Below are 18578 nucleotides of genomic sequence, written 5' to 3' on the forward strand. Positions count from 1 at the left end.
GCACTCCAGCCTGGGCGACAGAGCGAGACTGTCTCAAAAAAAAGAAGTACTTATTTAGCATCTACTATGTGTCAAGCATCCTTTTTTCCATCTTCCAAAAACATTGACCTTATCAAAGAGTTTGTTCTCAGCTACATTATTACAGGTAGCATTAATTCTGTTTTTGGAGTTTCTTTCCTTTTTTTTTTTTTTTTTTTTTTTTTGAGACGGAGTCTCGCCGTGTCCCCCAGGCTGGATTTCAGTGGCATGATCTTGGCTCACTGCAGCCTCCGCTTCCCGGGTTCATAATGGTTCAAAATGGTTCATAAGCCATTTTTTTTTTTTTTTTGAGACGGAGTCTCGCTGTGTCGCCCAGGCTGGAGTGCAGTGGCCGGATCTCAGCTCACTGCAAGCTCCGCCCCCCGGATTTACGCCATTCTCCTGCCTCAGCCTCCCGAGTAGCTGGGACTACAGGCGCCCGCCACCTCGCCTGGCTAGTTTTTTGTATTTTTTAGTAGAGACGAAGTTTCACCGTGTTAGCCAGGATGGTCTCCATCTCCTGACCTTGTGATCCGCCCGTCTCGGCCTCCCAAAGTGCTGGGATTACAGGCCTGAGCCACCGCGCCCGGCCTATATATATATATATTTTTTTGAGATGGAGTCTCGCTCTGTCGCCCAGGCTGGAGCACAGTAGTGCGATCTCGGCTCACTGCAAACTCCACCTCCTGGGTTCATACCATTCTCCTGCCTCAGCTTCCCGAGTAGCTGGGACTACAGGCGCCCGCCACTACGCCTGGCTAATTTTTTGTATTTTTAGTAGAGACGGGGTTTCACCGTGTTAGCCAGGATGATCTTGATCTCCTGACCTCGTGATCCACCCACCTCGGTCTCCCAAAGTGCTGGGATTACAGGCATGAGCCACTGTGCTCGGCCTATGCCATTACGTTTTTTAAATCAATGATCAGCTAAAAAACAAAAACAAAAACAAAAAAAAACTGAATCCTGTTAGTTTGTTGCTTCAAGAATGACAGTTACAGGCCAGGTAAGGTGGCTCATACCTGTAATCTCAGCACTTTGGGAGGCCAAGGCGGGCGGATCACGAGGTCAGGAGATTGAGAGCGTCCTGGCTAACACAGTGAAACCCCATCTCTACTAAAAATACAAAAAAAAAGGAGCCGGGCGTGTTGGCAGGTGCCTGTAGTCCCAGCTACTGGGGAGGCTGAGACAGGAAAATGGCGTGAACCCGGGAGGCGGAGCTTGCAATCAGCTGAGATCATGCCACTGCACTCCAGCCTGGGCGACAGTGAGACTCTGTCTCAAAAAAAGAAAAAAAAAAAGAATGACAGTTACTTTCCTTTAGTTTATGAAGTGGTCCAGGTATACCTCACTTAACTGGCATTCAGCAGCCTGGCACCTTCCATTGTTTGTAGCAACAGCACACCCTGTGCATCAATGAAAATGTCCCAGAACAGTCACAAATGCAAAGATGGAAGAAAACAGCGTGGTTGGATTGATGGCTTCAGGAAAGGAATGCTTCCATTGTCTGTGAAAGCCAGTTCCCCTTGGTGCCTTTCACATGGGGAGAATCATGCAAGAAATGGTGGAAAAAGAAGAGAGACAAGAACAGAAAAGGGATAAGAAAAAATGGAGAAAAGAGTAAAAACCAGAAAAAGCGGTGTCAAAGGTTAGCTACCCAACCCAGTGATGTGACAGTGACAGACAGCTATGAATTGGTTAGAAGAGAGAACAAATAGTGATCTGGGATAGTTGTTCTCAGACTCACACCGATCATTGAACTTTTGGTTAAAATGCACATTCTCATTCACTAGGTCTTGGTTGGGGCCTGAGGATCTGCATTTTAACAAATGCCCGGGCAACAGTGATGATGCTGCCAGACCTTGGATCACACTTGAAGTAGCAGGGGCCTAGGGTGTTTTTGTTTGTGGCTTTTGATTTTATTGTTTTGATTGTGGGTTTGGTTATTGCTAAGCACTAGCAGTAATGACTGTGTTCATTTCAGGATGTGACACATCGAAGACTTGCCTAGTGAGTAATCTCTCTTTTATACAGATTTGTGCCGAAAATTTGAAAAACAAAATATGTATTGTTTCCAGAAAATGTTCTAAAGCTTGATTTCTTGAAGCAACACATATTTCACTTAAAAGGTAGATATAGGCTGGGCGTGGTGGCTCACGCCTGTAATCCCAGCACTTTGGGAGGCCAAGGCAGGCGGATCACCTGAGGTCGGGAGTTCGAGACCAGCCTTACCAACATGGAGAAACCCCGTCTCTACTAAAAGTACAAAATTAGCTGGGTGTGGCGGCGCATGCCTGTAATCCCAGCTACTCAGGAGGCTGAGGCAGGAGAATCGCTCCAACCCAGGAGGCGGAGGTTGCGGTGAGCTGAGATCGTGCCTCCAGACTGGGCAACAAGAGTGAAACTCTGTCTCAACAACAACAACAAAAAAAAAACAAAAAAGAAAGGTAGAGTATATATAGGTTGTATAGCAGTGAGGCCACCAAGGATTTTTCTGAAAAGTTCCCTTTTGCCATCAGTGTCCTCTGCCCCTTTGTGACACATATCATCTGATGTCATTGTGCTTGTTGCACTGACATGCATAACTGTTTTGTGGAGCAGTTGGAATGGATTTCTGTGCACTGTAACTGGGATTGTCCATTGGGGAGACTGTGGCCAACATGTTCACTAGATCACACGGATTCATGAAATTGTAGCATTTTGCTTTTAGCTGTGGATACCATTAACATGATCCTTAAGTACTTTATAATGCTTTTCTTTCCCATCCTGTAGTCAGTTTGTACAGATTATTATAGTGTAATAATCTTAATATATGCCTGGGTAGGTTCCATTCTCCTTACTCTTTTCTTGTGAAGTATCTTGGCTCTTCTTGGCCCTTTACTCTCTATAGATTTTAGATTCAATTTAGTAGTTCCGTGTGTTGGGGGGCACTATTTGGGATTTCAAAGAGCATTTTACAGAATCTGTAGATACATTTGGGGGAGAATTGCCGTCCTCATATTAATGTAACTTAAAAAGTGGTTATCCTGGCCAGGTATGGTAGCTCAGCCCTGTAATGTCTGCACTTCAGGAGGCTGAAGCAGGATTGCTTGCTATCAGGAGTTCAAGACCAGCCTGGGCAATGTCGCAAGACCCTGTACACACACACACACACACACACACACACACACACTCACGCCTGTAGTCCCAGCTACTTGGGAGGCTGAAGTGGAAGAATCACTTGAGTCCAGGAATTGGAAGCTGCAGTGAGTTCTTGCCACATGGCACCCTAGCCTGGGCGACAGAGCAAGATGCTATCTCCAAAAAAAAGAAAAAAAAAAAAAAGATTGTCCTTATGAGAAAAAAGTGAAATTAGATCCTTACACACCAGAGGCAACAATCAATTCCAAATAGATTAAAGGCTTAAATGTCAAAAATTAAGCTTTAAAATTTTTAGATATTATTTTGACTTATCAATAGGTAAATATTTTTCCAATCTTGAGTTAAGGAAATATTTCTTTTTTTTTTTTTTTTTTGAGACGGAGTCTTGCTCTGTCCCTTAGGCTGGAGTGCAGTGGCCAGATCTCAGCTCACTGCAAGCTCCGCCTCCCAGGTTCACGCCATTCTCCTGCCTCAGCCTTCCGAGTAACTGGGACTACAGGCACCCGCCACATCGCCCGGCTAGTTTTTTTGTATTTTTTTAGTAGAGATGGGGTTTCACCGTGTTAGCCAGGATGGTCTCGATCTCCTGACCTCGTGATCCACCCGTCTCGGCCTCCCAAAGTGCTGGGATTACAGGTTTGAGCCACCGCGCCCGGCCTGGAAATATTTCTTACAGCACAAAAAGCATTGTCAGAGGAAAGGTTGTACAAATTGGCTTTATTGAAATCAAGACTCTCTTTTTGTCAAGAGATGCCCTGAAAAAAGTGAGAAGATGGCCAGGCGTGGTGGCTCACACCTGTAATCCCAGCGCTTTGGGAGGCCGAGGTGGGCGGATCACGAGGTCAGGAGTTCAAGACGAGCCTGGCCAATACGGTGAAAGCCCGTCTCTACTAAAAAAATTAAAAAAAAAAATTAGCCGGGCGTGGTGGTAGCGCGCCTGTAGTTCCAGCTTCTCAGGAGGTTGAGGCAGGAGAGTTGCTTGAACTGGGGAGGTGGAAGTTGCAGTAAGCCAAGATCACGCCACTGCACTCCAGCCTGGGTGACAGAGTGAGACTTCATCTCCCAAAAAAAAAAAAAAAAAAAAAAAAAAAAAAAAAAAAAAAAAGCGAGAAGACATTACAAACTGGAGAGAACATATTTCCAACAAATATAACCAGCAGGAGATTTAGTATCAAGAATATCTAAAGAACACTAATGTGAAAAGGACAAATATCCTATGGAAAGCTGGATGAGAGACATGAAAGGGACATGTCATAGAAGTGGAAAAAGATACGAAGATACCTTAACATAAGGGTCCATAAACATTCAAAGAGGTGTTCCACCTGATAAGTGATTAGGGAAATGCAAATCAGGACCACAATGAGATGCCATTTTACATCTGTTATAGTGGCATAAATGAAGAAATCTGATCATTTTGGAGAGGATGTGGGTCTCTATGGTCTCTTATATATTGCTGTTGGGAATATCAATTCGCCATTGTCATGTGAAATCAAACATTTAGAAATCATTGCCCGGCAACCTCATTTCTGATGTTTGTGCATAGAAGAGAAATTCCTGACAAGTGTATACCAGGAAACACATGAGAATGTTCATACCACTGTGAGTAATAACAAAACCTAGAAACAGCCCAGATGCCCATTTATACAAGAAGATGGATTAATAAAGAGTTTTGTGTGCTGTGTGTGTTGTGTTTTTATTTTGTATCTATTTGTTTATTTTTGAGACAGGGTCTCTGCCACCCAAGCTGGAGTGCAGTGGCACGATCATGGCTCACTGTTTATTTTTTAGAGACAAGATCTCATTTTGTGTAGTATGTTTCTGTGTGTGCTGTGTTTTTAAAAAGTGGAATATTAGACAGCCTGTGGGCCAAATCCATCCAGAGTCTGTTTTTACACTGCCCACAAGCTAAGAATGGTTTTAATTTTTAAGATGTTTAAAAATAAAGAACACATGACAGAGACCATATGTGGCCTGCAGTGCCTAAACTATTTACTTGCTGGCCCTTTGCAGAAAAAATCTGTTAAGTCCTGATCTGCAGCTACATGCCAACAATGTGGATGAGTCCTAGCAATGTAATCGAGTTGTGCTGTCCAAGACGGTAGCCATCAGCCACATGTGACTTATTAAACTAGTATAAATTAAAATGAAAATTTCAATTCCTCATCTGCACTAGCTACAATAAAGTCAAAACAGCTAAAACCAAAAGGATTATTTTTTTTTGAGAAGTACACACAGATGAAATGAAATAATAACAGAAAGGAAAGCGAAGGAATAATGAACACCGGATTCAGGATTGCACTAACCCTGGGTCAGGAAAGGCAGGAGCTCCGCACCCTGGTGAAATTACAGCTAGTGTGTGCTGGACCTGCAGCCTCTTAAACTGGGTGATTGCATGTAGTTCGCAGTAATTTTGCTTTACAAAATTATGCAAAAACAATGATTTTTTTCCTGCAAGAATTCCAGTAAAGGTGTTTTTAATATCTGTAAATGTGGCTGTAAGGATGCGTGATATGTTTTGGTAGGCCACAAGATGTCACTCTTGCTCTTCAAATTGTGACTCAGCATCATTTCCTTTTTCAGTAAAAGCTTTCTTGAAAGGTCAGTAAGGCTGCCATCTTATCTGCTCATGTTGATTTAACCTTGAAACAGACTGATTTGTTCCATACCTAGAATTGCAGCAGTTCTTCTCACAAAGAACCCTGAGTGCTGTTTACTGAGTTTTAGATTCTGATGACTGTTTCAGTATAGGAGCCTGTGGGTGTAAAACTTGATAGTATTGACTCCTAAAACATCATTTAAAAAAACAAAACCCTGCCGGGCACAGTGGCTCATGCCTGTAATCTCAGCACTTGGGAGGCCGAGGTGGGCGGATCACCTGAGGTTGGGAATTCGAGACCAGCCTGACCAACACGGAGAAACCCCATCTCTACTAAAAATACAAAATTAGCCGGGCGTGGTGGCGCATGCCTGTAATCCCAGCTACTTGGGAAGCTGAGGCAGGAGAATCGCTTTAACTCTTGTTGCCCAGGCTGGAGTGCAATAGATCGTGCCATTGCACTCCAGCCTGGGCAACAAGAGCGAAACTCCATCTCAAAAAACCAAAAACAAAACCCGGCCGGGCATGGTGGCTTATGCTTGTAATCCCAGCACTTTGGGAGGCCAAGGCAGGTGGATCAATTGAGGTCAGGAGTTTGAGACCAGCCTGGCCAACATAGTGAAACCCTGTCTCTACTAAAAATACAAAAATTAGCTGGGAGTGGTGGCAGGTGCCTGTAGTCCTAGCTACTTGGGAGGCTGAGGCAGGAGAATCGCTTGAACCTGGGAGGCAGAAGCTGCAGTGAACTGAGATTATGCCACTGCACTCCAGCCTGGGCAACAGATTAATAGTCTGTCTAAAAAAAAAATAACAAAAATAAACAAAACCCCAAAGCACAATAAATTTGATTTTTAAAATATTTGGATTTCAGCAGGTTTTTTTGCCAGGTAGGAAATGATCTAGACAGACATTCACCCAGCAAACAGCAATTTGGGACATGCCTGGCTTTAGCACTGAGTCACTCCTGGCCTTCAACATTGGAGTAGGTTTCAGCGAGAACTAGGGCTGGTTTATTTTCCAAAGGGTTAAGGCTGGAATACTTGGGCAGTGTTCCCAGTGGGCCCAGGAAAATTCTGGGGCAGGAGGTATCCAGTTGAAGGGCATCATCCTTCCAAAAGCACAGGATTGTAGCTAGAAGTTGAGGAGCCCATGTTGCTTGTGAGTTGTTGGGTTGAAAGCAGGAAGATGATCTGTGATCAGTGTCTGAAGTCAGGAAGCTGGCAAAATTCAGGACCCCAGGGGATAGGAGGCCAATACAGAGGTCAAGAAAGCCAGAGATTCAGGCTGCTGGGTTCAAATCCCAACCTCACCCCATACTGATTATCTGTACTAATTAAAGAATGTTGGGCAACTTACTGATGTCTCCAGGCTTATACATTTTTTTCTGTAAAACCTGTATAATAAAGGGTTGTGAAAATTAAATCTGTCTAAAGGATTTTTTTAGAAAGAAAAAGATTGATTATTTTTTGCTACCCTAAATTTGCTTACTTTTCTGTCACAACTGGAAGAGAGGAAAAGGGTGGCAATGTAGCATGGCATGAAACAATTTAAATGATATATTACACCATAGTATTTGACTTTTTGAAAATGTGTTCCATAGCTCTCATTATAATTCTTCTAGCCATAACTGTAAGGTTTTTACTGTACTTCCTAAATGTAAAGTGCTTATGAATTTTAGCTGGAGGAGAGCAGGAATGTTCAGAAGCAAATGAAGATCCTGCAGAAGAAGCAAGCCCAGATTGTGAAAGAGAAAGTTCACTTGCAGAGTGAACACAGCAAGGCCATCTTGGCAAGAAGCAAGCTAGAGTCTCTTTGCAGAGAACTTCAGCGTCACAATAAGACGTTAAAGGTTAGTTGGTTCATTTGTCTGTTTTTTTCAGGAGGGACTTAGCTGATTTCATAATCAACCTTGTGCCTATCTGAAATAAATCCTTGTCTCTACTTGGAGACAGATACTGCCTTGCTTTTTATTTTGCTTGGCCTGATGCCTTGTGTGAGGTCATTGTAAATGTAAGACCGATTCTTTCTACGTAAGTTTTGGTTTCCTGTTCAAGGAAGAGCGCCTTAGTTGCCTCATCCTTGGCCCCAGGGAATCTATGCCCAAGGCCCTCCTGCTTAGAGCCGTGGCTTAGGAAGCTCAGAATTGCCATTTTTCAGCTGAGCACTGATACAGCTGATCACCAAGTAGGAAAAACTGCAGTGAAATGAGAAACAGTCTGGGAAGGGAGAACTCCTGCTGAACTCCTGGGTGGAGCGTTGCCCAGGTCCGCTGGCCCACCCCCAGCTATTCAGTTGCTAAGTAATTTTAGGAGACCACTTAACACCTTGGCTGATTGTAAAGGAAGAGGGAATAGGTATCCAAAGATTCTTTGGTATCAACAGGGGAAGAAGGAAAGGAGCAGAGCCGCAGGAAGGAATCTGCCTCTTAGAATGGGACAGGCTTGTCCCCATGTACAGTTGCAGTATGACTTTGAGCAGGATCTCTGATCAAACTCCCTTTATGCCCTAACAAACCCCCAAGGCCCTAGACTATAAGAGCACTCTTGAAATGGATCTTCACCTGGTATGGGAGCCATTATTATCTTTGCTTTTGAGCCCTTGGATTTAGATGTCAAAGTAAGTGATATTTTTTTTCCCATAGGAAATCAATATTTTGAGTAGGCTGATAACTGTTCAGACACGTAAAGGTCTTTTGACACCCATATCCTAGCAAGAATTGAAAGTAAGCTTTGAATTTTTTTTGTTTTTTTCTTTTTCATCATCAGAAAGTAGTTACAGAAAGGAAGCTTTTTGAGATGAGAATTCCATTTGTCCTTTGCCCTTTAGGGAGTAGAAGTTGTGACCCAGAAAGTAAGCTGCAAGGGAGCAGAGGGAGCAGGATCTCTTCCGACCCATCTAAGATGATGGCCTGTGTAACCGGCGAGTATTGCAGTAGAGTGAATTGTGGATAGCCATAACATTTATTTTGTAGCAGGACAGTTTGCATCTCTCTGGTTATCTGTCTACTTAGGAAAAAATGCTTGCTTTTCAGTGAGAGCCTTCTGGTCATAAATAAGGGGGAGGAATTGTAGTTCAGAAGCAACATGTCAGGGCAGCAATAAATGAACCCACACTGCAGCAGCTTCTCTTGTGAGCATCTTCTCTATAGGTCTGTATTAACAAAAATTATTTTGTGTAATAAGGAGGAAAATATGCAGCAGGCACGAGAGGAAGAAGAACGACGTAAAGAAGCAACTGCACATTTCCAGATTACCTTAAATGAAATTCAAGCCCAGCTGGAGCAGCACGACATCCACAACGCCAAACTCCGACAGGAGAACATCGAGCTGGGGGAGAAGCTGAAGAAGCTCATCGAACAGTATGCACTGAGGGAAGAGGTAACGGAGTTTGGTTTATTTAAACGGCTTCTCAAGATTAGCAAAAATGTCACCATTCACACCTAAAGTAAAACCGCTGTCCTGGGGTGTTTCAGAACTTTGCATATGCATAGTGCATAGTGGCAGTCGGTTATTTATTATTTATTAGGCAGTCGGTTATTTATCAGGCACCACAAGTGAGATCATCACTTGATGTCCCAGGAGTCACTGGGTTTGGATAAAGGAGGTTATTTCTAGGAGATACGTTCAGTACTGCTTGTCTTCCATGAAATACTGGAAGATTGCAATTTTTGCATGTAGATTGTTTTCCCTTATCCAGACTAATAATGAATAAATATTTGGGCCCCAAATACCCTGTATCTCAGACATCTATGATAATCTGTACAGTATCCACTACCATGGCATTATACCTATATACTTACGTTTCAGATTTTTTTTTTTTTTTTTAAATGAGGGCTTTATATTATTTGGGAGGAAAAACTTACTTCTAACCCCTCACACATAAGCCCATTGAGGGTAAAAAGTTTACTGGGAAGATCCATGGTTAATGAACCTGGCCATTGGCTTTCAATGAAGACTTTTGGAATTCTTTTATAAGCTAATCTGAAAGTTCAGAGGTAGTATCCTCTGAACAAAGTGAGGAACTTTAAAAACCAGGTTTGTACCCATTTGCTAGAAGGTACTAACCTGGTTTTTAAAGTTCCTCACTTTTAGAGGTTCGATGGACAGGGTTAGAGGCTTTAAGTTTTTTTAAATGGTGCATCTCTGCCTTTAACTTTAGTGAAATGTTGGGCTTTTATGTTATGTTCCTTACAGAAAGGGATTCAAAAAGCTGATTCAAATTAAAAAAAAAAAAAAAAAAAGATCAGGCATCTGTGTGTTTATCCTGTTTTCAACTCAAACTTTATAGTTTTACATACAGCCCTTCAAAAACTGCCGTTTTTTTTTTTTTTTTTTTTTTTTTTTACGGATTTTATTTTTCTTACTGCCTTTTGCTTTTTTAAAAAAAATATATGGAAAATTTCAAGCTTAACAAAAAGTAGAGAGATAATATAGCACCTGGCTTCAGCAGACGAAACCATAATTCCCGTGTGGGGGTGTCTGTGTGTGTGTAGAGACAATTTCTTGCTAAATTGCCCAGGCTGGTCTTGAACTCCTGGGCTCAGGTGATCCTCCCTGTCTTGGCTTCCCAAAGTGCTGGGATTGTAGATGTGAGCCACTGTACCTGGCTGATAATTTCATCTCTGTTCCCCTAGATTATTTTGAAGCAAATCCAAGATGTCAGGTATTCCATGGATAGATATTTGAATGTGTAGCTCAAAAAAATAAGGATTTAAGTATAACCGCAATACCAGTTTCATACCTAAAAAATCAACAGATAAGCCAGATGCAGTGGCTCACGCCTGTAATCCCAGCACTTTGGGAGGCCAAGGCAGGAGGATTGCTTGAGCCTAGGAGTTCGAGACCAGCTTGGGTAATATGGCGAAAGCCTGTCTCTACAAAAAATACGAAGACTAGCCGGGTGAGGTTGTACTCACCTGTAGTCCCAGCTACTCAGAAGAGTGAGGCAGGAGGATCACCTGACGCTGGGAAGTCGAGGCTGCAGTGAGCCATGAGTGCACCACTGTACTCATGGCTGGGTGACGGGAGTGAGACTGTCTCAAAATAAATAAATAAATAAATAACAATTACTGAATATTAAGTATCTAGTTACTATTCAAATTTTTTGGATTGGCTTCTTTTTAAAAGAGAAATTGAAACAAGATCCAAAGAAAGTCCATTTCACTGGTTTATATAACGCCAGTCTCTAAAATATAGGTTCCCCCCCCTTTATTCTTGCAGTGTACTTACTGAAGAAACGTCTTTTTTGTTGTAGAGGTGAAATTTTGTTTTTATTAGATTATAAAGCCCTTAATTGTCTTAAAGTGGTTCTTTTAGTTTTGTTGTTTGTTTTGACCGTCTATGTACCTCATAATTGATGGAGCAGATTGGAAAATGAGATATGTTTAAATCATATTATGTGTGTCTTATGTAATGTCCTTTGGTCAGAATATAATGGTCAGATTACTTGCAGGCGAAGATCAGTTGTGTGTGGTGCTCTCAATACATAGTTAGACCACCTTATTTTACCAACCAGCATTTTCCCCTCTCATATAGGGTATTGTAACTGGAAGAGTTCCATTTCTCCAGCTGGGAAGGGATTGTTCTGTTGACTTTATTATACATCAGTAACCACTTAACAGTTTTGTTTGGAAATACTAATGAGCTTTTACCAAATGTCTAAAGTGTGCCAGGCACCAAGCACCTTACCTAGTGCCACCATCGCATTTACTGTTACAGCTCTGCAAGGTAGGTGGAGGTATCCCCCTGTGCAGAGGAGGGCACTGCACTTCAGCGTGGAGAGGAATTAGCCCAGGGCCACACACTGGCCAGGGTTTGACCTGGGCCATTCCTACCGTCATACCATGTTGCCTGCAGCTGAGGAATTTGGGAAAATTTGGGGAGGACAAAAAGGAACTGTGTGCATGATGTATGGTTTAGCACTTTGCTCTTCTTATCCTTCTTTGTCTTGGTGCACTCTGAGCCTTATTTTCAGTGTGGGGCAGAAATAGGAAGTACTAAGCTGGTGAGGGGAACAGCCCATGTCTGACAGGGCGGGGGAACAGGCAGCAGTCAGAGGGCCGTGCTCCTGCCGGTGTGGGATGGTTTGCAAGGTGGTGTCGAGTAGCCACTTCTCTAAGTGGAGTGTACAGGGACAGAGAGAGAGCTGGTGTTCTTAGCTGCAGTGGTAGCAGCAGAACAGCAGGGTGAGCAGGGTGCTGTAACTGCTGTGACGTTTCCTCCCCACTGTGCTCCTTTCTTTGGTGAGTGATGGAAGAAACTCTCCTTTTCCCATAGCACATTGATAAGGTGTTCAAACATAAGGAACTGCAACAACAGCTCGTGGATGCCAAACTGCAGCAAACTACACAACTGATAAAAGAAGCTGATGAAAAACATCAGAGAGAGAGAGAGTTTGTAAGTTCTACTTCTTAAAAACAAAGCCATTATTGCCAACATTGTACCTGAGGCCATTTGAAACATCAAATTGTAACCATGGCTGTTTGAAACATTTATCTATTGTACCTTTCATGTGGCACCTGGGGGCATGCCAGCTGGTGTGTGCTCTATTGAGAAGAGAGTGTGTGGTGTGTGTGTGCTAGAAAGTATTTGGCTGTTTATTTCTATTTAACCTTTTATACGGAAAATATACTGGAGAGATTACACCACATCAGTGGGAAGACCTGTACTTGTTGTTTTTCTGTGCTTAGAATATTTAGTTCCCATCTTAGATAATGGTCATCAGGTTCAAGAGTTGTGCTCACATTTAGCACATTAAATTTGGTGATTCAGTTTAACAGCAAGCTTACCAAGCCACAGGTCTCCTATATATGGTTACATTTTGTTTTCAAACAAGTAACTTGAAACTGGGGAAGTCATTTATTTATTTTCTCTGGTATAATTTTCTGATAAAAATTTTAACAGAATTTTCTACCCTCATCACTCACCATTGTTGCCAGTGTATGCTGAGATTCTGTTGCCTGTCAGTAATTGTGAATACAGTGGAATCTCATTGGGTGTGTATATCACCATGTGCAAATTCAGCTATGTGCGCTTCTCCACAAGGGAGAAATGATTGCAATAATGCAGACTGTTGGATCCACAACCCTGACATGAGCACGGTGTGAAGATTCAGTTCCTGAGTGGCCCTCATCCTACGGGCGTGTCACACTGAGTGCATCTGGGGTTTAGAGGGACATGTTTTTCACACAGTGTGATCCTTCAATATGAACTGACAGTAGTATCCCGTGTTTAGCTGAGACATGGTTATCATTTCCAAAGTTGGAGTATACATTTTATACACACACACACACACACACACACATTACATGTGTGTACTTTCTGGTTGCTTCAGTAGGACTTTTCTAGGCTTCTTTGGACTATGTGTGATATTTTACTTCAGAGACTGAATTTCACAGCTGCCTACTATGCAACTTTGTAATTTTTTTGAAAGCACAAGTGCTATATATAAATGAAAATGCCCATCCCCTCCCTGCTTTCTAAAAAAGTGCTCAGAAACCAGGTCTCAGATGGATTGCGTCGCTTTCCCCATACCTTTCACCCTGTCTCATCTTGCCTCAGGGAATAGCGAGGCTTTGTAAGTCAGCCAGACAATATCAAGGTTCCCAGCCATGTTTTCTGCTAATACTGTACGTGTAATTATTTTCACCTAAAACACAACAATTTAACTGAGTTTTATAAACCATATTAGGCCCCCAGGGTACTTTATCTGCTTCAGCAATAAAAGATTATTCCTACATTCCTAAGTGTTAACCAGCGGGACAGATAGAAGATACAGGTAAATGGCAATTTGTGGGAACAGAATGTTTCATCTGTAGACCTGTGGTTCTTGCTAAAATAGCAGAAGGATGAAGCCTAACTCTGATCATTTGATATTTAGTCCTGCTTGTAATTACCATTAGCATTTTGCCAGAATGTTTCTGTTTTCTAGTTATTAAAAGAAGCGACAGAATCGAGGCACAAATACGAACAAATGAAACAGCAAGAAGTGCAACTAAAACAGCAGGTAACTTCACAGCAGGGGAGAGTACAACTTGTAAGGAAAACCTGTGGTTCCTTTGATTCTGCATATCTTCAGTCTCCTCTAAGATGGTTTTGCGTTTTGCTTTTTCCCAGCCAGAGCTGACCAGGATTGAGGCAGAAATCTCATGGCCCTCTTGGGATTTTCCACTTCATTTAGGTTAACTACCTCATTGCAGTTTGCCCAGCACTTTCCTGGGTTTAGTACTGAAAGTCTCGTGTCCCAGGAGATGCCCCGTCTCAGGCAGCCTGGGATGGTTGGTCAACCTGTCTCCAGTGACCTTTCCAAGAGTCCAGATAATTCCTCCCTTTTTCAGTCTGTTCTCACTACATTTCCCACTAAAGGAAAACTGAGACATCTGCATATTTTATTTATTTTGTATCAAGTTGAACCATATGAAATTGCTAAAGAAGACAAGAATATGTCCTTGGCCTAAAAAAATGGCAGTTTCATGTAGTGAACTCTAATATCTTTAAAGTTTTGTGCTATAAGCACACAAGTTACTTTAAAAACTACATATAGCTGGGCGTGGTGGCATGCGCCTGTAGTCCCAGCTACTCAGGAGTCCAAGGCAGCAGGATCGCTTGTGCTGGTGTTTTTCATCACCAAGAGGGCCCTCCCTCTCGCTCAGTCCAGACCCTGTAAGTGTGTCCTGCTGTGATCTCTATCTGTGGTTACCTTGTGTGGAATGAGTGTAGGAGGAGCTATCTCCTTAAAAAAAAAAAAAAGAAAAAAAGGCACAGGGAAGACTTGCTGTGGCTTTACAGATGGGTAAAATTAGGCGTTTGTACCTGTACATTCATCCTTTTTCAGTTAACTAGATTACATTTGGCTGAAAGAAGTGTTACTTATTTACAAGTTTATCATGTAAGTTTTCGTGAAGACTCTAGATGAGCTGTGAACTGATACCTGGAGACTGGCGTGGTCTTCACGCCCACCTCTTTGGAGCGTTGCTTTTCTTTGGGAACATCTTACAATGTGGTGAATTTAAGGTCCTATAAAGCTAGCCTAACTGAGAGTGAATATTCAAGAGTGTCAGATATGAGGAATCTTTGGAACTGAAGATCGTGCTAGAAAGCTTCTAGATTTGAATCCCTTACTTATCAGCCCTATCCAGTCAGTTGTCCATGTAAATAGAGATGAGAATTGATGTGGAGAAGGTGTAAAGTCTCCAGATGGTTTTGGAAGACGCTCCTGAATGTGGGAGTCATTGATAATGCTGCGGAAGTCACCAGAGGGCCCTTTTACCAAGCCTGCAGGCCAGCTCCAATTCTGTTGTAGTCACCACCGTAGCTTCTGTTGTCTGTGATCTGTACCACTCAAAGCCTCTTATCCAGTCACTGTTTGGTTTCCTTTGTTGTCACCTCTTGTTTTCCTCTACCTAAATGTGGCCGTCCTTCCCAAGCATGTCTCACCTTCTCTGCCGTCACCATGTCATTTCCCAGCATCTGCTGGTGATACTTTGTGCTGTCTTGACCCACTGTTTTGTAATCTAGCCATGGAGGTCCGTGTGTGATGCTAGGGGCCACTTACTGGCTACCCATCGGGCCAGCATTGAACTCTCACATGGGACAGTCTTTATTTGGATGTTCCATCTTCAATAAAAGTGGACAATGGCTGCCAGGCACAGTGGCTCCTGCCTGTAATCCCAGCCAAGGCGGGCAGATCGCTTGAGCTTAGGAGTTTGAGACCAGCCAGAGCAACATGGTGAAACCCCATCTCTATAAAAAATACAAAAATTAGCCGGGCGCGGTGACTCACGCCTGTAATCCCAGCACTTTGGGAGGCTGAGGCGGGTGGATCACTAGGTCAAGAGTTCAAGACCATCCTGGCTAACACGGTGAAACCCTGTCTCTACTAAAAATACAAAAAATTAGCCGGGCATAGTGGCACACACCTGTAGTCCCAGCTACTTGGGAGGCTGAGGCAGGAGAATCACTTGAACCAGGGAGGCGGAGGTTGCAGTAAGCCAAGATTGCACCACTGCACTCCAGCCTGGGCGACAGAGTAAAACTCTGTCTCAAAAAAAAAAAAAAGCCAGGCGTGGTGATGTGTGCCTGTAGTCCCCTCTGTTCAGGAGGCTGAGATGGGAGGATTGCTTGAGCCCAAGAGGGAGGTCAAGGCTGCAGTGAGCTGTGATTGCTCCACTGCACTCCAGCCTGAGTGACCGAGTGAGACCCTAAAGGACCACATCAAAACTGCTGTAACTTCTAAATGTCCCTCAGGCATTAATACTGCTCCCTCCCTCTGCGTGAGCACCACTCTTGGCCCCAACCCCAGGCTTGTTATGTCAGAAGCCCCGTCAGTGTCTGCTAACAAATCCTGTGTGTTCTCCAGGTCACCCTGCATTTATCTTCCTGCTTTGTCCTCATCCCAGGCCAGGCCCTTGGGCAGACGTGGCTTGGCCATCTCACAGGGACCTCGTCTAGCCTGACAAGCACAAGGTCACTGTGAGATGACTAACTTTCAGTTGGCTTCTGCGTCCACCACACCACAATGCGTGCTGCTAAAGTGCTTCCTGCATGGCCCGTCCCCCTGCTGGCTGTGGCTGGGCAGGCACCATCATATTCCACCCTGCCCCGCATCCTGTGTGCTAGGTGGTGCTGGTGAATATTCTGCATCCAGCACTGCTTATGCTCTTTCTTGGCCTCTGAAGATCCTTTATTCTTCTCTGCTTTTCTTGTCTCTATCGTGTGATCTTGCCCAAAATACTTTATTCCTCTGGGTCTCTCTCTCTTCCCCTATCCTGAAAATAATGTCATTATGTTGGATGGTCTCTGAAAGGTTTCCTACTGGTCTAAGATGAACTCATTCAGCTCACCCGTGAGGCCCAGCTCAGGCCTCCCACAGGAAGCTTCCCCTAAGTATCCTGAGCCTCACTGTGCTCTTCCCCTTGCACTTCTCTGGACTCCTTTCTAAGGGGGAGAAGATGGTGACTGCATTTTATATTCTGTTTGCCTTGTTGGTTGGCATTTTTTTCCTCATCCTTAAATAAAAATTCCTTGAGGGTAGGACTATGTTAAGAGTAGATCTCGGCTGGGCGCAGTGGCTCACGCCTGTAATCCCAGCACTTTAGGAGGCCAAGGTGGGCAGATCACGAGGTCAGGAGATCGAGACCATCCTGGCTAACATGGTGAAACCCCATCTCTACTAAAAATACAAAAAAATTAGCCGGGTGTGGTGGTGGGCGCCTGTAGTCCCAGCTACTCAGGAGGCTGAGGCAGGAGAATGGCGTGAACCCGGGAGGCAGAGCTTGCAGTGAGCCGAGGTTGTGCCACTGCACTCCAGCCTGGGCAACAGAGCGAGACTCTCTCAAAAAAAAAAAAAAAAGAGTAGATCTCTACGTTTTCTTTTAATTTTACTCTCACCGAATTCTTCCCCAACCAAACCAATTCTTTGGCTTCTGTTGCATTTTCCTCCCTACATTAAGGAAAGAGATACCATTGCTATCAAACTAAACCCTGCAGTGGTATTCTAAAGGAATGATCTTTTCCCAACGACAGTTTTCACGTGGCAGGAGAGGGGTAGTTGGGCGAGCACTCCACATGCATGACGTTTATAGTCACCACATCCTTCAGGCTGTGTTATGATCAATGGGTGGAGGTCTAATATTAAAGTCAACAGAATGTCATCAGTTTTAATGCATTTCTGTGGGTTGTCAGAACTTTAGCCATCTATGTCTGGTGTCCAAGGATTGGATGTGCATTTGTTCGTATTTCTCTCATTTGTAATAAGTAAGCATACTACGTTCTTTTGAAAGTTTGGGAACTGAAATTGTTTGCGTGGAACTCAGAATGTTTCATACTTTTTTTCCGGTAGCTTTCTCTTTATATGGATAAGTTTGAAGAATTCCAGACTACCATGGCCAAAAGCAATGAACTGTTTACAACCTTCAGACAGGAAATGGAAAAGGTATTTGCATATTTTTAGTAGAATATTATATCAAATGGAATTTGTATAAGCTCTTTTAAGTGTGATTACTACTTTGCTGAGTTCCCATTGTTATGATACTGTCTTCATTTTCTCTTTAGTGATCCTCCAGTGGCATTTTTGGTCATTTTGCCCTCAGTGTACCCTAAGTAGCTAATGTCCTCTATGCTCTTAGAATTCTACCTTTATTATAGTGAAATCCTATATTAAATGCAACTTGTTAGAAATAAAGTGATTTTTTGGTGTGTTGCTGTTTTTTGTTTTAACCGCTTTAGAGGATCATCCTCAGCCCTCTCATCATAAAACTCTATGACCTTGGAGATTAAACTATTGAAAGACGTCCAAGCCCAGAAGAATAATCACATATTTTGGTTGGTTGATGTATCAGTGTTTCTATCTTTTTTAGCTTCTCTGTTTTTCTTTACTCCCATGGAATTCTTTCTCCCCTGACCAAACCAATTCTTTTGCTTCTGTTGCATTTTGTTGCCTATGTTAAGGAAAGAGATATCCTTGAGATCAAGCTAAGGACCAAAATATGTAATTCTATACATATCCAGCCAGCCAGCCTTATTTTACTTGGCATCCTTCCCTTAAAAATGGGGGATTTAAAAACACAGTGTGGGGTTGGGGAGAAGTACAGTAGTGCCTGGCACTTTGTTAGCATTCAGTAGATGTTAGTCATGACTATTATTAGATCTCACATAGTGATGGAGACCGCGTGCCCTGGGCTAATGTCCCAGTTGCATCATAGAACGTATGACTGTGGACAAGTTGTTTAACCTTTCTGTTCGTTCACTGTTACAAATGGTAACAAAAAACCTGCCCTTCATGGAATAGAGTATTTCAGATAGTGCTTGGCACATTAACGTGTACTCAG

The 18578-nt window shown here is 43.1% G+C and overlaps 1 protein-coding gene across 3 annotated transcripts in view; it reads left to right on the forward strand.

The window, feature by feature from the left end:
- The window catches only part of TXLNG (taxilin gamma), a 57734-nt gene that overhangs the window by 33266 nt on the left and 5890 nt on the right, over positions 1-18578 (forward strand). For 2 of the 3 annotated variants that reach the window (XM_010369255.2, XM_010369252.2), the window contains exons 4-8: positions 7431-7601; positions 8935-9129; positions 12028-12147; positions 13682-13756; positions 17591-17683. In XM_010369255.2, coding sequence (XP_010367557.1) covers positions 7431-7601; positions 8935-9129; positions 12028-12147; positions 13682-13756; positions 17591-17683 — 654 coding nt within the window. The remainder of the gene's footprint in view (positions 1-7430; positions 7602-8934; positions 9130-12027; positions 12148-13681; positions 13757-17590; positions 17684-18578) is intronic. The other variant, XM_010369253.2, reaches the window with a different exon arrangement.

This window comes from Rhinopithecus roxellana, chromosome 7 (assembly GCF_007565055.1).
Source record: "Rhinopithecus roxellana isolate Shanxi Qingling chromosome 7, ASM756505v1, whole genome shotgun sequence".
NCBI classification, from domain to species: Eukaryota; Metazoa; Chordata; class Mammalia; order Primates; family Cercopithecidae; genus Rhinopithecus; species Rhinopithecus roxellana.